General features: G+C 42.9%; 1 protein-coding gene across 5 annotated transcripts in view; it reads left to right on the top strand.

Moving 5' to 3' along the window:
- Nucleotides 1–23,029, top strand: part of SLC10A7 (solute carrier family 10 member 7) — a 159,905-nt gene that overhangs the window by 89,096 nt on the left and 47,780 nt on the right. For 4 of the 5 annotated variants that reach the window (XR_012764025.1, XM_075421087.1, XM_075421090.1 and 1 more), the window contains one exon: nt 5,324–5,359. The exons of the other annotated variant lie outside the window; for it this stretch is intronic. Coding sequence is in view for 3 of the 4 variants with exons in the window: in XM_075421087.1 (XP_075277202.1) it covers nt 5,324–5,359 (36 nt within the window). In the remaining variant the exon portion in view is untranslated. The remainder of the gene's footprint in view (nt 1–5,323; nt 5,360–23,029) is intronic. 5 annotated transcript variants of the gene reach the window in all.

The following is a 23,029-nucleotide window of genomic DNA, read 5'->3' as shown; positions in this document are numbered from 1 at the left end:
TACATGATGTCTAAACCGAAGATTACTACAAAGCAGTTCAGCATGGGCCTGTACTTTTAAATAAGTTTATTCAAGAGGATGTGGTATCACACCTGATAAGCAATGTTTTACATAGGTGTCATGTTGTGATGTAGAATTGTGGAGCTGTGACCAGTCTGAGGAGTTGAGGGCGGGGGAAGTCTCCTTCATTTGAATAGACTGAGAGTTGGCTTTGAGTGCTGTTGTGGTCCTTACAATCTCTATCACATTCTTGAAAACACTGAACAATAAGCTTTTTGACCTTTAGGAGAGCCCACTTACTTAGTTTGTGATGGTACCGGATTTTTTTGAGAACATCTGTTTATCTGTAATCTGTCAGAACTTTGGTACTAGCTATGTATTGCTCACAAACATACCTAATTCAGACACAGAAGTACTTTTGTTGAGGCAGGGTTCTCTTTTTGAAATGTAGAATGTTATGAAGTTGTCTGCAAATTTGTCAAAAACAAAATGAAGATTTTTTTAAAAAAACAACACTTTTGAGCCCAAAAACAAGGAAAGAAAAGACTTAAGGAGAAATAGAAATAGTAAATGTTTCAAGGTAAAGTCTATTTCTCATTTAGTAATCAGAAAAATAGCACCATTTGGGGGGGGTGTGTGGAGGAGCTAGGTTTCTTTAGTTGCTCTTTTCTTTTCCAAAAGTGGCAGTGACTCTTGAAATAATAACATACTGCTGTACACAGATGAAGGTTGAGTTTCAGTTCTCGTTCATGCTTGTCATCTGATGAAATTTTCGAGAGTTCACAGCCATTTTTCTTGCACCTTACCCTATCAGTAGTAATAGAAATGCTGGACAGTCAATTTTTTTACTAACCTTTATTCGCTTTACAACTTAATGCTGCTTACACTTGTACTCTTTTGTGTCCTGCTGTGTCAAGAACATCTGTAGATTTAAGCACATAAGTAGATAATTGATTTCAGAAAGTGTACATTTGTTCAGAAAAACTTGATTACAAAAAAACTTTTTGTTTTCTTTCTAGCTCTACTTCATAAGATAAATCAGACAAGACTTTGATTAAGGTGTTTTCACTAGTAATTGCCACATGCGTGTCATACTGATGACCTGTAAGAATGAAGAAAAATTGCATGGGAAATTTGTGGATAAAGGAAATGAAGAAAAGTTCAGATGTATTTCATGCCTCATTACAATAATCCTTACTCATCTTCTACCATGTGTCCCTCTGGATCTGTGCCCACCTTTCTCTTACTATTTGCATAATTTGCTGCTTAACGTTTTGCTATCATAGTTTCAAATCCATTATGTTACTACCTTTTGCTGTCTGATTTGGCAGCCAAATACATGTATTGATTCTGCATATTCTCTTCGAGAATAAACACCTTTAATATCTGCTCTGCAGCAATGCTGTGCCGGATGAAACCTATAGAAAGCCTCTTAACATCTTTATCTATACAAGGCAAATAACAAGAAAATGGATCTCCAAGTACGTCCTTCCAGTTGCAGTGTATGTTTATGCACATGTTTGCACACACAAACCTGTATTTAAACTCTCTTAATTAAGACATGTTTCATGATCTTTACTGTAAAAAGAAATGTGTTTACAAGTATCTGATATGACTATTCAGACTCCTATGTTGTATCAGTGTCTCGGGTCAGGCTGAGATTTTTTTCTTCCTTTTCCACTAAAATCATTGAAATATATTCAGTCAGTCTTTCACATCAGAGGTGTAAATGGATTTCTTGAAAGTTTTTCTGCTGATAGCAAATGGCAGTCACTTTACAACTTTGACTCCATTGTGAGTAGCAGTCAGAAAGCTTAACACTCCACCCGAACTTTGAAGATGCTAAAACTGTGTAATGACCTTGCATTCTCAAGGGCAGATGCTCAGCTTCTGCTGGAAGTGCTAATCTACAATCTGTTTATCTCCGTACACTGTGTATTTGACAGCACTTGCCTAGAAAGCAAGGCAGGGAAAAGTGTAGTCAAATTTAGTTGCTTTTTCCTCTCTGATGGTGTTAGTGTACAATAGACTTAGAAATGATAGTCTGTGTTTTAACTTTTAGCTTCCTTTGTGCTTTTCAGCTTGTAGCCTTAAGCAAGCAGCCACACTGCCAGTGTCAGTATATGCTCATCTTCGTGAAGCCTCTGCTAATGTGTGAGCTGGACGGTGTACAGTAACTGTTTTCTTCTACCTTTTCTTTATTCTGAGTGAATCAGATTTTGGGTTTGCCTTCAAAATCTAAATCGTTGTCTGTATTTTCTATCAGTAGGTTTTAGACTCAGCGTGCTCTATATATTTTTCTTTAGTGGGTATGAATTGAGATGCATCACATAATGCTTATGAGCATATTGAGGAGCACATTTCTAATGAAGAGGTAATGTGTTGAAGCAAGGCAGCATGTGCAGGGAAAGGCAGTACATTTTGTTAGACAGGTATACTTTACTCATGTAAACCTTTCTTCAAATCTGGAACAGCAACCTGAAGACAAGGGCTTTTGCACATAAAAGCACGTCAGTGTTTTCAGGTAACACATAAATGGGCTTTAAGTGCCCCAAGTTTGTTCATTACCAACTCCATCAGTCAGTCTAGTAACAGAGGTTCTCTCCCCTAACAAATCTTGCCTCCCTTGCACCCGTAAACCATCACAGTCACTGCAGCACTACTGACTGAAAAAAACCCCTTGGTTTTAATGTAATCCGTGTGGTTTTTCAAACTGGCGCTGCTTATCAAAATAAAACATTAACATCAAATTACTCTGATTCGGCAGCAGCATCTATTTCTTAATATGAACTTGTCTGTTCTGTCAGGTAATTGTTTAGCTTCCTAGGGAATTGCGTATGTGTTACAAATGGGAAAATTCAACCTTGTGAATCCTTTCTGTGGTGAGGCAACAGGCAATTTGCTTCTGATTATTAAGATCACAGAGTTTAACAGCAAAATTTTGTAAAGAATTGCTAAAATTGACCTTTTGAATGCTAGGTTTTCAACAAGCTCAGTCAGGGATCTATTTATGATGTATACCTGGATTCTCTTCCTCTCAGCTTACAGAATTATGAAGAAGAGTTACTGTCACAGAGGTGACGTTTCTTTTTGTGACATATGCTTTGAATTAGCAGTGGCTGTTGCCAATTGTGTTAATATCACCAAGCTTCTAAAGCAAATGTATACCAGGTCCCAGGTCCCATCTTAAAGAGGAAGGACACCATCTTTATTTATCAACAAGATAAACGGGAAGGTTGTTTTGGTTTGTTTTTTTTTACCTTTGGATTTTTTGTAATATATAGAAGTGCGGTGAAATGTACTGAGGCATGAAGCATGTGAGAAATGACTAATGGTGCTGAATCGATGAGTTCCTTCAGATTTAGAGGAGAGCTGGCTGTACTCACCAGCTGGCAGTGTGCTTTCCCTACGCTCAGTGCTCATTTGGAGTACAGGATGCTTTTGGCCTATCACCTCCCGCTCCATCCACGCTCTGCTCATGCGAAGGTCTGAAGGTGGAACCCTGCTGCAGTGGTGTTCTGCCGTCACAAATTTGCAGGATGCTTAGGGAATATTCAGGCACTTGGTAGTATTTGAGATGTGCAGTGTAGTCATCAGTGGGGAAAGGAGAAGGAGGGGAAAATCTGGCTCACATATTCTTAGTTCATAAAAGCTGGAGTTTGGTCATTCTGATGAGGTGGCTGTTTCATCTACATTATACAGATCTTGCTGTCAGCTGTCCATTCTAAGTGTTATAGATGCTACGGTGTGCAAGTGTCAGTTCAGCTCTTAGTGCCTCCTTCCTTTCTCAGCCTTTGCTTCTTCCTCTACAGCTGATAAACTTAAACACTTATATTTCTTCATAACTATTATCTTCATTTTCGTTCAGGCCTCCCTGTAAACTGGGAGTGACTCCCTGAAGCAATTCTTATTACTTCTACTTCTTCTCTTTATAGTATTTTATGTTCTATCTTAGCTGTGACATTTGCAAAAAGATAAATTATTATGGATAGCTAGGCTGTGGGGCAGTCAGATATGGCATATATTATTTATTTCAAAATACGGTTTTAAATTCTGCAGAGCCTTTTAGTTGCACAGCTGAACTGTTGCCTGCTTGATCCTTCTTGTCTGCTATCATTTGTGGCATTTACTTTCTGCATTTCCCTGTGCCTAGTGGACCATCTGGATCCAAGATGTTTTGTGGACCCAGAAAGCAAATACCAAATTAGTTGTATAAGGTTTTTCTTTATATTAGCTTCTGAAAGATTGAAGTAAAGCTGTGTTACTCAAGATTAAATGAAAAGCAGGGGATAATGGTTTTTTGTTCAGTGGTTTTTCACTTGAGCTAAAAACAAACAGAAAATAAGCATCCTTTTAGATGGATATGAACAAGTTTTGGACTTTTGTGCTTTAAACAATAGAGTTTGTGAATAGCTGAAAGACTAGTTGTTCTTGAGACCTATCTGGATGAAGAACAGTCTTGGCTTAGAGAAGTTGTGAGCAGGCTTTGTGAATGAGCATGCATTAAATGATAGGATTATTTTACTGAGCAATAATAAAATAGTGAGGTCAGATGGAAGGATGATGGGGAATTGCTGTTTGCAGCTGTGAAACTGATGCATGTCATGTTAACTCCCAACCCAAACAACTCATTTTAAGATTTGCTCTCAAGAAACTTAAAATCCTCTATTTTGTCCAGTCATCAGCTTTAAACTGTTCCTTGTCAGCAAAGACAGCAAAGCTTTTTGCTTGGCTCTGCCTGGGGGATGTGGAAAGCTGAGGTGGTCCTGTGTGATTAAATTAGGTGAAAGACTTGCCTTCTACCAGTGGGATGTGAAGTCTAATCAAGTGAAACGAATTTTGAGATCTTGGCTCATTTCCTTGGGGAATATCGGTTCACATTACACAGTCATGGCACCTAATTCATCACCGTTGATGTGGCGTTTGCGCAGAAGAGGACCTGGGACTGGGTAGCGTGGGACTTGATCCCAAGTCTGCCCCTAAGGAGGAGCAGCTTAGTGAAGTTAAGATGCAGCACAATGAGGGGAGAGCTTTAATATTTTTTTTTTAAATAAATGATCTATATTTCTGTATAGATCTTTTAGAACAGAAGTGCTTGGATGCAAAATAGGGAAAGCTAGAGATTAAAAAAGATAGTACTAAGTATAGTTCACAAAATGATCTGGGTACAGATATTAAAGAGCATACACAGTGAAAAGCAAAGTTGAACTGTTATCTAATTTTTGTGATGTTGAACGAGGTTTGTGTATTTCCATACACTAAGGTACAAGGAAGTAAATACTATTCTGCTTCCCTAACAGACATGTTTGTTTGTTTCTTCCAGGGCATTGTTATAACTCCACTTCTGCTTCTGCTTTTTGTAAGTATCTTGGTGTTAAGATGCCTTTTTACTGGGTAATTTTGCACCTATTAGGCAGTATATTTAAGATACAGATTTGTGCAATTTAATAACGCTTATATAATAAGGAAGATTTTTCTGATCATTTGAAATAAGCTGCCTCCCAGAAAGGCCATCAGTGTGTCACGATAAAAGCAAACCCTACCTGCACTTTATTCTAAGAGGACGGAACCCCATTGTTCTTGCAGAATTATAAACCCATATGCTATTAGTCAGGCTCAGTAAAATACAAACTCTTGCCAAGTAAGAGGATCACTCAGTTAGGAGATCTCTTGGAGAGCTTTCACATGCAGGAGCTGGACAAGATTGTACTGATCCAAAATGGGTGACAGGCTGTCCTGGGTTCGGCCAGGACAGGGTTAATTTTCACCGGAATCCAGGAAGGGGCACAGCCAGGCGGGCTGACCCCATCTGGCCAAACAGAACAGGGTATTCCACACCATGTGATGTCATGCTGGGTTCCGGGGCGGGGAGCGGGGTGGGGGGAACTCACTTGCGGCTCGGGAGTGCGCGGCGGTGGCGGTTCGGGAGAGCAGCTCTGTTGTGTGGTCTGTTTTGTTTTGTGTATTCCCCTTATCCGTATCGTTGTTGTTCCTGTTCCCTTTGTTTGCTGTTGTGTTAAACTGCCCTTATCCCGACCCCCCAGCTTCTGCCTGTTTCTTTCCATTCTCCTCCGCACCCCGGTGGGGGGAGGGGCGGCCGCGTGGCGCTTTTGTTGCCAGCCGCAGCCAAACCATAACATTAAATTTGGCGCCCAACGTGGGGCGGGGATAACGGCAGGGCTGAGCAGTGGGTGTTGAAACAGCTTTCTTAGATTTTGTTAATTTTTGTTATATGCATTTTCTGTGTTAGTTAAATAGTCACCAGTAAAAAATGTTTTTGAATTTGATCAAGTGGCTCTGCTATGTAAATCGGTACTTGCACTATGTGTTCATTGCCATGCTGTTCATCATCACTGGGAAAAGGATCAGGATGATGATTTTGCTCTACTGTACGATATTGACTTACGACATGATAACATCACTGTGTATGAAATTAGGCTTGTATTTGCATGCGGCACTGTGGTCATTTCCGTACCTCGGATCCTATGTCTTAGAATTTGTTAATAATCAAACCCAGTCTGTGGGGAAAACCGGAGGGGATACCTTCCCCCACTCTTTCGCCCCCCCTCCCTCCTTCAGGCTGGTCCTAACGGCTTTTGAGAATTTTTGAGAATTTTTTTGAGTACCTGTGGGATGCGCAGGCCAGCACTCTCCTTTTGTTCTGCCTCCTGAATGGGTTTTGGGTCTTCTTTAGGGTTAAACAAGTAGTTAAGAACATCGTGCAGAGATCTGCCCTGGGGCTGGATAGTTGTGAGTGGCTGGGTGTGTGGGACAGCATGGGAAGGTGTCTAGGGCAGTGGGCACCCCCTGGTTTGTTTTAAACTCACCCCTGAGCAAATACAGAATCCAGACAATCTGGTAAAATATCTGCAAAAAGTGTGCTGCCACCCTGGGAACTCCAGAGAGACACAAATCACTGCAATCTGCTGGGGTCTGGCCCACGCCTACCGAGCCCTGTTCAACCTGATTCAGTGCTCTAAAGGGAAAGGGGGGGGGAATGAAGCGGCAGGCACTGCGACTGGTGCTGCCCCCCCAGCCGGCCCTGCAGCCCCTCCAGCCCAGCAGGCAGTCACAGACACCCCCCCGCCCCCGACTGGCACCACCGCTGTCGCTGCCACTGGTGTTGTGCCGGCTCCCCCGGCGGGCACGGCAGCTCCAGCTCCAGCCCCAGCCCCAGCTCCAGCCGCAGGCATCGCGGCTGAGCCCAATGACCAACCTGTGCTGGTAGCAGTCACCCCTGTAAAACTAAAGAAAGACACAAAGAGAGCAGATCGCTCCAGGAGGGATGACGATGAGCCAGGGTCATCACGGGAGATAGAGACAGAGATCAACACCCGGTCCCTGTCCCTGGGCGAGCTGCGAGACATGCGGAAAGATTTCAGCCGCCACCCAGGCGAGCACATTGTCACCTGGCTGCTGCGGTGCTGGGATAATGGGGCCAACAGCTTGGAGTTAGAGGGCAAGGAAGCCAAGCAGCTGGGATCCCTGGCCAGGGATGGGGGCATTGACAAGGCCATTGGGGAAAAAGGCACAAGTCCTCAGCCTCTGGAGGAGACTTCTGTCAGGCGTGAGGGAGAGGTACCCCTTCAGTGACGATTTTGTATGTTATCCTGGCAAGTGGACCGATATGGAGAGGGGTATTCAGTACTTCAGGGAATTAGCTGTGTGGGAGCTGGTTTACTGTGACACAGGCGATGAGCAGCTACCCACAGACCCAGATGAAGTCCAGTGCACAGCATCTATGTGGAGTAAGTTTGTGCGGAGCGCACATTCCTCATATGCCAACTCACTGGCAGTTGTAAACTGGAAAGGCAAGGAGGCATCAGCAGTGGATGAGGTGGCTGTCAGACTCCGGCAATATGACGAAAATCTCTCTTCCTCCCTTGTCTCAGTTGTGGAGAAACTGGCCCAGGAGGTGTGGCAATTCAAAGAGAATATGTCCTACTCCCCACCTGTACGGGCCAGTGTCTCAGCTATTAGAGGCAAGTGTTTCTCTGCTCAGGAGAGAGAATACAGAGGCCACACACCACGGGGCACCCTGTGGTTTTACCTGCGTGACCACGGAGAGGTCATGAGGAAGTGGGATGGAAAACCCACCTCAACCCTAGAGGCACGAGTGCCTGAGCTGCAAGGTAAAACAATCACCAAAGGGGATTCTTCTAGGAAAAATGCCGCTCCAGTTTCCAGCAGCCAGCTCTCCAGGCCAGGTAGGCAGTTTGATCTTGATTCCGATCCTCTTGAAGGAACCTCCAAGTCATTTTTACAGCAAGTGAGCAGCAAATTCTCTGACCAGGATTAGAGAGGCCCTGCCTCCAGCCAGGTGGAGGAAAGGGACAACCGTGTTTATTGGATGGTGTGGATTCGATGGCCTGGCACGTCAGATCCACAAGAGTATAAAGCTCTAGTGGACACTGGTGCACAGTGTACTTTAATGCCATCAGTTTTCAAAGGGTCAGAGTCCATTTGTATTTCTGGAGTGACAGGGGGGTCCCAAGAGCTGAGTGTATTGGAGGCTGAAGTGAGCCTCACTGGGCAGGAGTGGCAGAAGCACCCCATTGTAACTGGCCCCGAGGCTTCGTGCATCTTAGGAGAGGGTATTTCAAGGACCCAAAGGGGTATCGGTGGGCTTTTGGTATAGCTGCTTTGGAGACGGAAGAAATTAAACATCTGTCCATTTTGCCTGGTCTCTTGGAGGATCCTTCCTTTGTGAGGTTGCTGAGGGTTGAAGAACAACAGGTGCCAATCGCGACCACAGCGGTGCACCGATGACAATATTGCACTAACCAAGACTCCCTTATCCCCATTCATCAGCTGATCCGCCAGCTGGAGAGTCAAGGAGTGATCAGCAAAACTCGCTCACCCTTTAATAGTCCCATATGGCCAGTGAGAAAATCTACTGGAGAGTGGGGACTGACAATAGACTACCGTGGCCTGAATGAAGTCACACCACTGCTGAGTGCTGCCGTGCCAGACATGCTAGAACTTCAGTATCAGCTGGAGTCAGAGGCAGCCAAGTGGTACGCTACAATTGACATCGCTAATGCATTCTTCTCCATCCCTTTGGCAGCAGAGTGCAGGCCACAGTTTGCTTTCACCTGGAGGGGCGTCCAGTAGACCTGGAATCGACTGCCCCAGGGGTGGAAACACAGTCCCACCATTTGCCATGGACTAATCCAGACTGCACTGAAAAGGGTGAAGCTCCAGAACACCTGCAGTACATCGATGGCATCATTGTATGGGGTGACACTGCGGAGGAAGTTTTTGAGAAAGGGGAGAAAATAGTTCAGATCCTTCTGAAAGCCGGTTTCGCCATTAAGCGAAGTAAAGTCAAGGGACCTGCGCAAGAGATCCAGTTTTTGGGGATAAAATGCCAGGATGGGCGCCGTCAAATCCCAATGGATGTCATCAACAAAATAGCAGCCATGTCCCCACCAACCAGCAGAAACGAAGCACAGGCCTTCTTAGGTGTTGTGGGTTTTTGGAGGATGCACATCCCAAATTACAGCCAGATTGTAAGCCCTCTGTACCACGTGACCCGGAAGAAGAATGGTTTTGAATGGGGCCCTGAGCAACAACAGGCATTTGAACAAATTAAACAGGAGATAGTTCATGTTGTAGCCCTTGGTCCAGTCTGGTCAGGGCAAGATGTTAAAAACGTGCTCTACACCGCAGCCGGGGAGAATGGCCCAACCTGGAGTCTCTGGCAGAAAGCACCAGGGGAGACTCGAGGTCGACCCCTGGGGTTTTGGAGCCGGGGATACAAAGGATCCGAGGCCCACTATACTGCCACTGAAAAAGAGATTCTGGCAGCATATGAAGGCATTCCAGCTGCTTCAGAAGTGGTCGGCACTGAAGCACAGCTCCTCCTAGCACCACGATTGCCAGTCCTGGGCTGGATGTTCAAAGAGAGGGTCCCCTCTACGCATCATGCCACTGATGCTACGTGGAGTAAGTGGGTCGCGCTGATCAGCCAGCGCACCCGAATGGGAAACCCCAGTCGCCCAGGAATTCTGGAGGTCATCGTGGACTGGCCAGAAGGCAAAGATTTTGGAGCATCGCCAGAGGAGGAGGTGACACGTGCTGAAGAGGTCCCACTGTATAACCAGCTGCCAGAAGATAAGAAACAGTATGCCCTGTTTATGGACAGGTCCTGTCGCATTGTGGGGAAGCAGCGGAGGTGGAAGGCTGCTGTATGGAGCCCTACACGACAAGTCATGGAAACTGCCGAGGGAGAAGGTGAGTCAAACCAGTTTGCAGAGGTGAAAGCCATCCAGCTGGCTTTAGACATTGCCAGTCGAGAGAAGTGGCCAGTGCTCTGTCTTTACACTGACTCCTGGATGGTGGCCAATGCCTTGTGGGGGTGGCTGCAGTAATGGAAGAACAACAACTGGCAGCGCAGAGGCAAACCTATCTGGGCTGCCCCATTGTGGCAAGATATTGCTGCCCGTCTGGAGCAGTTGGTTGTAAAAGTCCGTCATGTGGATGCCCACGTCCCTAAGAGTCAGGCCACTGAGGAACATCAAAACAACCACCAGCCAGATCAGGCTGCTAAGATTGAAGTGGCTCAGGTGGATGTGGACTGGCAACATAAGGGTGAACTCTTTATAGCTCGGTGGGCCCATGCTCGGGCCACCAAGGAAAAGATGCGACATAGAGATAGGCTTGTGACCGAGGGGTGGACTTGACCATGGACACCATCGCACAGGTTATCCGTGTATGTGAAATATGCACTGCAATCAAGCAAGCCAAGCGGGTAAAACCTCAGTGGTATGGAGGACGATGGCTAAAATATAAATATGGGGAGGCTTGGCAGATTGACTACATCACACTGCCACAAACCCACCAAGGCAAGTGCTATGTGCTCACAATGGTGGAGGCCACCACCGGATGGCTGGAAACCTACCCTGTGCCCCATGCCACTGCCCGGAATACCATCCTGGGCCTTGAAAAACAAGTCCTGTGGCGACATGGCACCCCCGAAAGAACTGAGTCGGACAACGGGACTCACTTTCGCAACAGCCTCATAGACCCCTGGGCCAAAGAACACGGTATCGAGTGGGTATATCACATCCCCTACCATGCACCAGCCTCTGGAAAAATCGAACGGTACAATGGGCTGCTAAAAACCACTTTGAGAGCAATGGGCGGTGGGACTTTCACAAATTGGGATACTCATTTAGCAAAGGCCACCTGGTTGGTTAACACCAGAAGGTCCACCAACCGGGCTGGTCCTACCCAGTCGAAACCTCAGCGCCCCGTAGAAGGGGATAAAGTCCCTGTAGTGCACATGCGGAACATATTAGGGAAGACGGTTTGGGTTAGTCCTGCCTCAGGCAAAGGCAAGCCCATCCGCGGGATTGCCTTTGCTCAAGGACCTGGGTGTACCTGGTGGGTAATGCGGAAGGATGGGGAGGTCCGATGTGTACCTCATGGGGATTTGATTTTGGGCGAGAATAGTCCATAAATAAATTGTATAAAGTTAAGTGTTAAAATAACCCTGTCACTGTCTGTTATCACTGTTATAATTGTTATATGTTATACCAGTAGTATCATAGTAAGAATCATCCAGATTAAAGAAGGATGGACTTTTTGATGAAAACCTAGCAGAACACAGTGATGATGGGACTGGACCTGGTTTTCAACAACTGGCATCCAGCAACTTCATTGAGATCGACATCTCCAGCCTGCAGACTGTGGGCATGGGCCGCACCAGATAACATCAGCCGTGAGCTCTGGATGCAGCAAGTGACCGCCCATCACCACACATCACCTTTCCTGTCACAGAAGACCATTACGACAGATGGAGCCCGAAGTCATGGATTAAATGAACTCAAGGGACACTTTAGAGTGATGATCCATAGACTGAGGGAATGATATCTGGAGACAGGAGAAGTGGTGGTGATCAACTGGACAATGGGGGACCTGGGCATGATGTAGATGGTATGGAATAAGGGGTGGATAATGTCCTGGGTTTGGCCAGGACAGGGTTAATTTTCACCAGAATCCAGGAAGGGGCACAGCTGGGTGGGCTGACCCAACCCCAACCTGGCCAAACAGAGCCGGGTATTCCATACCATGTGCCGTCATGCTGGGTTCCGGCGGGGGGTGCGGCGCGGCAGGGAGTCACTTGCGGCTCGGGAGTGGGAGTGCGCGGCGGTTCGGGAGAGCAGCTCTGCTGTGTAGTCTGTTTTGTTTTGTGTATTCCCCTTTTCTGTATCGTTTTTGTTCCTGTTCCCTCTGTTTGCTGTTCTGTTAAACTGCCCTTATCCCGACCCCCCAGTTTCTGCCTGTTTCTTTCCATTCTCCTCCGCACCCCGGTGGGGGGAGGGGCGGCCGCGTGGCGCTTTTGTTGCCGGCCGCAGCCAAACCAGAACACAGGCCAATTGGGAAGGCACTGTTCAGATAAACAGAGCCTCACTCTTGGGCAACTAAGCCCATGGGTATTTTTGTGGTAGAGGTTAGTGAGATAGCAGCAGCAAGACAAATTACTGGAGCCCCTGTGTATCACTAAATGCGATGCTGTTTCATTCCTGTTAGTCCAAGATTTCTGCTTAAATCATTAGTATTCAAAGTCAGGGCCTTGGTTCCTTACTGTTCATGGCAGAAGAAAAAGGAGAAGACGAAGTTGAACTTCATGTTTTATAAAAGTATGGATATTAGTCAGCATACAATGAAGAGGCTTTAAGAGCTGGGTAGTGGTGGTCAGTTAGGAAGTGTTGGTGCTTGAGGATTTGCTGGCAGAAATGGTACGGCATGGTGCAAGTTACCGAGGGCTGTGGCTTTGTGAAGAGCAGAGTAGGCTGAAGCACTTCAAGGCTTTCAGTCTTTTATGTTTATCTTACTAATTGCATTGTATCTAAACCAGTACCCTCGAAAGGGGGTGAAGTGTGAAGTTAGTCTGAAACAATTTGTAAGTGGCATGCAAGTGGCACACTGTTTATAGTAAGGATGCTGAAGCAGCATATGTGCTGTATACAAGTATAGCAGTGTGTACTAAACTGGGATAAATAGTAGCATGAGGGTGGCTGTAACATGATCAACTCCTGCTTCAGTAAAGCTGTGTGGGAAGATTTTTATTTTATTATAACAAATTGTAATTCATCTGATGTAGCTATGTTTACACAAGAACTGCTTTGACCATATTGTATATATCAATACACACCAGCAAAGCCTTCTTTATATATCTGGGACCATAGACTTACTGTAGGTTGAAAAAGATAACAGTTCTAAGAAAAATAGGTGTTATGTTATTCTTACACTGAATACATGGATTCCAGATGGCCTGCCTCACTGTTTTACTGTCATCTTCCCTCCTGTGTGCAATGTGTTTCTTCCACAGGCATTCATCCAGATACCTGTGCCTTTGTTTCTAAGTGGCTGAAACTTTAGCTCTGTTTACTTTTGCTCACTGGCAACTTTAACCCTGCTATACGTCACGGAGTTTTGGTGCCCTGCGTCACCAACAGAGCTATTTTCTGTAGAAATGGAAATGTTAGGGAAAGATCTGCATATACCCTTTTCAGGCAAGATAAAGATCTTTCCTTTGGTGACTCTATGGACAGATAACGAGATATTCTGTCCCATAAATTGCAGTTTTCACTGTTACTTCTCAAAAGAGGTGGTAAAACTTTATATGTGCAAGAACAGGAAGGCAAAGTGTATGCCTCTGTTCTTCCTACCAGCCCTGGACACACTTTCATGAGAAATGTGTAAAATGCACATTAATTGTTGTGCAGTTTGTAATATGACTTGGAGCTATTCTTCTTGAGGAAAATACACACGTGAATTATTTTTTCATTGGAGTGATAAACAAACTAGTCTGAGGACGGACGGAGTTACAAAAGCTGCATTTTTGTCACAAAGCCCAAAACTGGAGAACTTCTCTTGGGGTATATAAGTATTTAAAACTTCCTGAGATCTTTACTGAGGACTTGACATGTAAGAGAAGCCATTCTGCAGCACGTCTTGCCAAGATGAGCTCTTCCGTCTCTGAAGGTTCAGTTTATCCAGTGGCAGATATTTAGGACAGCAAACTAAATGCGCACGCCCTGATGCACATTGTTCCTGTACCCTGGCAGTCTGTGGTTTGGACCGCTGAAACCTTTTTTTCTCGTGAACCTCTAATTTTCCTTTGAGTTGCCTTGATACATCTGGCCTGCTCAACATGTCGTGGATTCAGGCACACGGTTCACACGCTTCTGTTCACTTGTTTACAACCTACTGCTTGATCATTTCATGTGGTACTGTGTAGTTACTGTGGAGTGAGAAAGACTGACTAGTGATTTCCTGGTTATCTTTTCTGGACCGATCATTAGTTTAGTCATGCAAAGTAGCCTTAGTACTTAGTTAATGAAAGGTGGAATTTTCAACTTTCAAGATACAACTCTCATAGACTTCAACAGTAGCTGAGCTGGACTTCAGAACACCATTCAGGGACCTTTTAATGCCTTCAATGAATTTTAATTCCTGAATTTGGTACTCACAAGCATTCACTCTTCCATAGAGTCATACTATGATAGTCTGAATGCTATATTGTATTAGTGATCCTGTTTGTTGTTAGTCTCCCTGTATACAGTGCACAAAATACACTTAGTGCTGCCAGAAATAAAATACGTTGGTGTCCATTAGCTTGTTTTTGTTATGTAGCTTAACCTGTGGTAGCAGTTACGGTTTAAATTTTGCGCTATGTGCACCAGAGAATATAATGTTCTGAACTACCTTTTCTGTTCATAATTGCCTGGTAATGTAAATATAAATTGTCTAAACAACATTGATAAAGACATGTTGAAGCTTATAATGAATAATGCATTTGATGCAAATAATTTATCATCTTAAATAAATGGTGTTGAACATAAGATTGTCAGTTACATTTCCAAAAAGTGTGTTTCTACTATGAAAAAAAAGCATTCTAAGAAGTTCTGATTTATTTCATGAAACCTTAAATACTCTGCACATAATTACTGGACTGTATCATTGTGAGGATGCTTAGCTAGACTTTAAAGAATAGCTGCCTTTACCACACATACCTCTGATTAACATTTTACCTAATAAGAAGCTATTGAATCTGGCTTCCAGATGCATTAATCTGCAATATCATCCTCCTCGCATTAACCTTTCTTATTAATAGTTAATATGTTATATTCCCAGCAAAGATGTTATAAATGGGCAGTGTCCCATCAACTATATATAGTTGATTAGAGTTCATATATGTGGTGAGTGGGAGTGTTGAAACAAAGTGCTGTAAGATGTTAGTTTCAAGTGCAAAAGTTTCAAGTTAACGCAGGGCTGTGCTATTCACATTTCTTTGCAACATTCTTCAGTGTTTCATTAATGGTGATTAGGAGGCTGTGTACCAAAGCATTCAGAGAAGGATGCTGTCTGTCTTCCTCTTGTCAGGTCATATACTTAGCTGAAGCCAGAGGTAACAGATTGATCAGGAAATTTTTTAAAGCAGAGAAATAAGTTTTATTTTCTCAAAGGCATTTGAGGGAAAAAACCCCACCGACTAGAAACTGAAGCATAGACTAAATTTTGCTTTTGGAAATAACTATATTGTTATGAATAAATAATGAGTACAAATAGGTTAAGTAATGCCTGAGGAAGTTGGTCACTGGGGTATGACTGTCCATCTTTACTTACCGTATGACTTGTTCTCTATGTTCAGTTCAGTTATTTCCTTTAGTAATTATAATAACACTTTAGGATTTGTAATAAGAGTTTATGATTTGAATTCTTAAGTATACTGTGTTTGGGCACATTTACATTACTAAAGAGAGTTAAACAAAAGGTGTCATCATACTGTGAAGATAATAGTGCTGTGATCTCTTTAATAATCTCAAGATGTCAGCACCTTTTTATGATGTCTCATTTGAAAGACAGAACTTCAGGAGCACCGCACTCTGCAACTGTTGTAGCCGTATCATCTCACTTATATGTCCTTTGAGTGCAACTTTAGTCATGAAAAGCAGGAATAAGTATGAATGCAGGTTTATTTTCATTAAGGGATTTCATATGCCTTTGTATTGCACAGGATGGAGGCCAGCCCGATGCCTCAGCAATGTCAGGTCTCATGGATTTGCCCTGGAAGCAGAGTGAGCATAGATGTTGTACTACCACGTAGTGACCTTTCTGGTGTCAGTGTAGCTCTGTTCCTTTCCAGCTGCATTGGGATAGAGTTGACCTCTCTGTCCTTAAAGTCGATGGAGCACATGGACTGGCAATTTTACCAAGCCACACAACCCTATGATTTTGTTGATTGTATTTGGCATCAAAATACAAGACGTCAGTCATCTGCATGCCTATTGAAGTCAAATGTGGTTTTTATGGCACAGGATTCCAGCTCTGCTGCCTTCTTGGTATTATCCTTACTGTTGAGACTCAAAGCCTGACGAATGTGGTCTCTTCAGTTGTTGGAAGCACAGCCGACTAGCTGTCAATGTAACAAAAGTCAAGGTGTGTGAATCTATGTGTTTTTATTGAAAGCCATCAAAGAAAACGTTAGAGAGATAAAAATTTAAAATTTAAAACATTTGCTTGTGCTTTACATTCTTCAGAAGCATGCCTGCAAACCAGTTAATGTACAATGTTAAAGAGCCAATGCAAAATTCATGTGTATTTTTAAAAATACACTTGGCAAAACCCTCCGTGTAACTGTCATGCATTGCTCCCATGTTTGCTGTTTTACCAAAGATTACCATGACATTTGTGTCAAAATGGAATCTTCCCAAGGCTTTATCAGCTTGCTCATTTTCTTGATTTATTCAGTATGTTTTCTTGTCTGGTACCCTCTCAAATTTCTGAGTTTTATAGTGGGTATTTTTATGGTGGCGTTGTAGTGGTGGTGCCATAAGTACTAGAAAGTAGCGCTGCTGAAAGAATTCAGGAGTAGAAAAATGAAGGAAATTCTATGCAAGTATTACAGAGAAAACTGCAATAAAATGACTGGTGAAGAAGGGCATGAATGAAACTAGAAGCTGATTGAAACACTGAAGTTAAAAGCTTTCCTCTGTATTCACAATCGTTGAATTTAAACATTCTTATAAAAGCTGTTGATACTTCTCAAATTTTTGCCAAGAGTTCTCCAGTCCTGTGTATTTCAGATAAATCATTTTATTCAAAGGAGCTGTCATTAAGTATCTTTTTTAAACAGGAGTTCTACACTGCTGTGTCTTGTTTTTCCTCTCAAGCACTTGGTAAATGAGAGTTGATACCAGCCAAATGAATCGTTAAATATGCAAATATTGTAGTAGTTGGAAAGCCTTGGAAGTTGATAAGGAAACTGCAGCTAATGGATTTCACTAGTATGTGACAAAAGGCTGATTACAGGGGGTAGAAGCAGCATAGTGCGTTAGCTGCTAACAGATCAACTCATTCATGTGGAAGATTTAAAGTGCATCATTATTTCTACCTGGTTATTTACCTCCCTGTTTCCTTTCTCTTTAATCATCGGGAAGACAAATTGATCTGATCCAAATCCTTTACAATTAACCAGAACTTTTTAATGATTGCTGTGAAATATTTGCTTAATCGATTTATTCCTTTTTCAAATTCACCTTTTATGGCTTTGTTATATAAATTGCATAGAAATAACAGTCAGAGAATAACAGGGCCTCTCCCTCTTCCTGATGTGCACACACACACACAAAATTTGTCTAGGTGGAAGACTAAAATATGTAATGTTTCTGTGGAGGACTGACTTTTTTGCTTGGTTTTCCTCTTGAAATTTTCATCTATAGAATACTAGAGGAGTCTTTTAAATACACGTCCTGCTTTCCACACAGCAGAATCTAACCACACATCTTAACAGGATCGTAGAGCCACGGTATCAGGAGGATCCTGTCCTGACTAACCCAGTATGCCTCTTTTCCATGCTGTGCAATTCAACTCAAAACTGAACATGATCAAACTTAAAAGCAAGGATTTTTGCTTTTCCTTCACCCTTTCAATACCAGAAACTTCTGTGTCTGATGAGCAGAAAGCTAATTTCCAGTAAGTATTTGTGACAGGTGTTTTACCCATTTGTTGCCACTGTTACCACGTACCTGAATTGGACTGCTCTGAAATTCATCACCTTGGCTCAGGCATAGTGTACAATCCTGTCCTCTTTCCCAGTCTTCAGTCAGTTATGCTAAACAAGCCATGCATTTCTAATCTTTAAAACATAAATATGAAAAAAAAAAAAAATCCCTTACTCTGAGTTGTTTTGTGTAACTGTTCCAGTTCCTTCTTCAGGTCAGGTAACAAGAATTGTGTGCAGCAGCGCAGTGTACTTCACAAGGGCTTATCCAGGCCTCGTGCAGTGTCACAAGTATCCCCCACCTTGACTGATTTATTTCTTCTGGTACCTCACAGCTGCCTTTTTCATGGATAAATAGTATTAATGGTTCTTAATTATCCTGGTTTACTAATCTGTTTCTTTCCAGTGAGCCACCCCCTTGTTTGCAGCAGAATTTTTGGATACTAGTCCTTAAGTCTCAGCTCTCCAAGGGTATTCATCCAACTCCCATTTAGGTGGCTTTGAGTTGTAACTTTGATCTCCTTCCTTTACATTAGCTCTCAAGATCATTGTACCATGGTGAAGTGTAAGAGTAGCTTTGGTATATTTCAGATCGAGAATACCTATGGCTGTTTTTACAGCTCTGTAAAAGGCTTTAACATTGACAGGTATGTTTGTATTGGCTTGGTAGTTAATGTGCTGTAGGGGAACCCAGAACAGGATGAGGCATCTATGATCACTCTAACAAGGGAACCTCAAAATATACAGTCTCCGTGCCTGGAGAATTGAAGTTGGCAGATTGTCAGCTTTTCTTTTTCCACACTTCTGATTGTGAAACTTCTGATTTTTTTAATTTTTTTTTTTTTTTTTAACGAAACTAGAGGGTATATGTAGACAGCTAGTTTTTTTAATGTTTGTTCCAAATCGATTCCTGTGGCCACAGAAGCATATAGAATATGCAAGAATTTGCAAAATACACCATAAGACCACAACACCTCTGTTCTTTAGCAGAACTGGAGACTTATGTCTACCTTTAATTCTTTGGAATAACAATGAAAGATCTATTTGTTAAAATACATGACTGCCAAACCATTGAACGTGATCTCTGTCATACCGTTAGTCCCTTTCTCTGAGGTAAGAGACAACTTGCAGTTTTTGATAGGCAGAATTAAAAGCTTTATTTTAAAAATTAAATACATTATTTCTGGTACTTCCTATTCTGCCAGTGCTAGGAAGTTGAAACCTATTCGTTCTTGAATGCCAAACAGTCTTTCTTCTCTTATTATAGAAGCTCAGTTCTCAGTGATGTGCCTCCCCTTCCCTTCCCTCTCCTGCTGTTAGCACCCGTTAGAGGTAGACAATTTCAGTACCAGTGTCTCTTGATCAGGCACTGGGAGCTGGCATCTTTTACACAGCTTCTCTCCCTCACTTACCAAGATATCTAAACACTCTGCATGTGGATGCCTTTAAAGCAGTGGGTAGGAAGGACATCCTAGTGACCTGCCAGCTCTGTTTAGACGGCTGTGAAATGTTATGTAGGAATGACGGTTTCATGTCTTTCGACCTGCTACCTCAGATCTAAAGCCGGGCACTGTGGAACTCAGAAGTGCCCATCAGTGCTGTTCCTGTGGAGTGGCACGGATGCTTGCTACTTCCCAGAGCCTCAGCCTGCTTACAGTCACTGCCCATTGCAGTATATTCACTGCAGAACATTTCCATGTGCCAGCTACCTGGGTTACTGAGGGCGATGTGCATACTTTTCTGCAGTAATGTAGCGTACCGCAGTGACTGGGTCAGGACAAGGGTTCTGAAAAGAGTCCAAAGCAAGGAAGGGCTTAGTTCAGCTGATCATTTTTGTTCGTTGTCCTTCATTACTGAACTGCATCCCATCCACATCTTTGCTAAAAGTGCTTCACCTTCCATCTCCTTTCTGTAACGGGGCTGTCATCCACAGCAGGACATAAAGGGATTAGGGTGTGTTGTGGTCTAGACAGGCGCCTAAGGCAGCTGAATCTGGACTGGATGAGGGTAACCAGAAGCAGTGACAATACAGCATGGAAGACAAAATTTAAAAACAGGTATCAGAGTAGCCTGACCTGAAGGTGGAAACATCTCGCATGAGAGAGCAGCCGGTGACCCTCCCCCTTGGTTCTGCCCTGTTTTCACCCCAGCCTTGCTTCCTTGTCTGTGCCCAACAAATGGTGAGGATGAAGCTGGCTGATGGTGTATTAAGAGCACAAAGACACAACCCAAGGAAGCATGTTAGTTGCAGGAGATCACTAGAAGAGTAAGGCCCCAAACGACAGCTGCCTCCAAAGTGGACTCAATATGTGCAGCACGTGTGGCACTGGATTATAATTTGTTGTGACTGGTAGGAGGTGTGTTTCTTCTGAGTCAGTGGAAGTTGTAGATGTGGGAACACCCGTGGTGATACCTGCCGGGTCAGCCAGAAAGTTGAGTGTGGAGCATCTAGCTTATGGAGGCAGTCTAGGCTGGAAGGTGAATTGGCGGTTTTTTTATGCAGAGAAAGTTTCTTTTGTTGGGTTGGTTTTTGCTTTTTGTTTTTACTACGACCAGTTAAATATATCCTGTTGATTAAGGATAAGACAATGTTTCTACCAGAAACTCATAAAGAAAGCCACTAAATAATTTGCCAGGAGTTTTTTTTAAAACAGGCAGTCTCTTGAGAAGAAAAGTCTAGGACTAAATTAGCAAGAATGCCGCAGGTCAGGTTTGAAGTACTGCATGGTGACAGAATTGTTTGGCAAGATTTGCCTGGAGTTCTCTTTGATTACAGCCATATCCCGCAAACGCTTGCAGAAGGTGCAGTTCCTGCTCATCTGAGTTGTTCTTCTGAAATCACCAGGACTATTTAAGTGAAAAGTGCTTTTCCCTAAGCAAGAATTTTCAGGGTCTTTTTCTGAGTAGTGAGCCTAATTCAAGCAGGCCTGGCTTATTAATAAACGTTTAACTGAAATGCTGCTAGCCAGAATAGCATATAACAATCACTTCACAATATCAAACTTTTGTTTAAAAAATGTTCTAAAATAAGCATAGACAATATGCTTGGATGAAAATTCATGATAGCCTTTTCATTAAATGGTGTATTTTATCTTTCATAAGAGATTCCAATCAAATTATTTTTTTATAGCTATAAATCAGCAGTTTGGTTCTATGATGATTTTACTCCAGTTCTTACAGTACTTCTGTTTGTTTGCCTGTGAAGAAAGGTGGCACGGAGATTATTATAACACGGAGGGCAGCCAAATATAATCAGACATTTTAGCATAATGCTAATTTTGTTTCATGACAGAAAACGGAGCACAGAATTTAGCTTGATCCAACTAAAACCAGAGCAAAATTGTATTTATTCATTCAGACAGAATATTTGCATTTGTAAATGTATAGGAAGCTTTGATTAACGTTATATCAAGCATTTTGTTTCCTCTGTTCCTCAGTTCTCACTTCTCTGTCAGAATGGATGTGATGAACATATCCAAGTTCAAAGGAAGTCTGAAACACAGGCAATGTCTGAGAGTCCATGAGATACTTACGGTTGTGAGCCTGAGGAGTTTGCATACTACAGATGTTGAGGCAGCTCTGGTCAAGTTATGCATCCATTAGCTGTGGGTCCTTTAACAGTTGTGATTCCACAGGGTTAGCCACTGTATGTCCTGAGTCTAGGTTAAAAGGTCTTTTTCTTCTGTGTGATTGAGAAGTTCCTGCCTTCTCTTTTTTCCAGCCTTTGTCTTCTGTGTCTTTCTCTGGGAATAGATTTAAGATTAAGGTAATACAAGGGTTTATAAACCTTGTCTAACAGATAGATTCTGATAAAACCCAGTCACTGAAGTTATTGTTGTAATATACAGAAAGGAAGAAAAGTTCAGAAGTCTGTTTGAAGAAGTAACGTCAGTCCCACAGGTGGGACACGGAAGTCTAATACCATAGCAGTACACGAAGGGGAGGGCAGAACCTAGCAAACGCACTGCTCTGAGCCTCTGGGCCTGCATGTGGTATAGCAGAGTGTTTAGGACCTCTTAAGGACCCAAGAAAAAAGCTAGGCCCATGCTATTCTGTTGAAAATAATGAAGGTGCCGGAGACTGGCAGAAGAATATGATTCTCAACTATACAACCGAAACAGGATCAAAAATAGTGTGGTCGTAGGATCATGCAGGAGAGAAGTCATATTAGAAGCAGAAAAGCAGCTTTTTTTTCCCCTACAGAACATAGGTAGTTGAAGAAGTCACTTCCTCTGGGCAAAAGGAGGGTTAATCAATGATTTATTTATTCATTTTGACATTTTGGACTGACACGTGGATTTCTGTTTTATTTAAAATGTAGTCAGGGTGAGATGGTTGCCTGAAATGTCTGCCTTTTGGCCATCCAAATGACAGTGAGATGAGCCTGAATGCGTGGTGTGAAGTTGACAATGTGATAAACCATACTCTGATATCCTGATATAGAAGGCTGTTTCTTGGACTAAAATGATTTTATTTTTTCTTAGGTAAGTTGGTTTAGCATCCCAGCACAGTACCTGTAATTAGTTTCTAGTTAAGTAAAAAACTAAACCAACCAACCAAACAGATTAAAAAACCCCACACCCAAACGAAAACATATATTTATCTATACCAAGTGCTTAAGAATCCACAACAGCTTGAAGACACTACGTTTGTTTTAAAAAGTTGGCAAGTCTGTTGCTGTTTGAATGGCTGCCTTTTTCAGCAGTGGGTTGTGTTGTTGAACAGTTTTTCACTCTTAACTTAGAAACTGATTATGCATCCACTGAGCATAAAAATTTATAGTGAGAGAAGTCCAATCAATGTTTATATAAAAATGCACTAGAGCCAATGCCAAAGTGTCATAGTTTTGTGAAGCTATACAGAGGGTCCTGGCATGTGGACTGCTTGGTTAGATTCACTCCTCTGTGACCCAGACAGTTTTTAAAGTTTAAAAATCTTCACTTTCACTTGAAAAAGCTTTCTTGAATACACAGTAAGTAATGCTTTTAGCTCCTCAGCACATAGCAAAAAAGA

Source organism: Opisthocomus hoazin, chromosome 5 (genome assembly GCF_030867145.1).
Source record: "Opisthocomus hoazin isolate bOpiHoa1 chromosome 5, bOpiHoa1.hap1, whole genome shotgun sequence".
NCBI classification, from domain to species: Eukaryota; Metazoa; Chordata; class Aves; order Opisthocomiformes; family Opisthocomidae; genus Opisthocomus; species Opisthocomus hoazin.
This window is presented reverse-complemented; position numbering and strand designations above follow the sequence as displayed.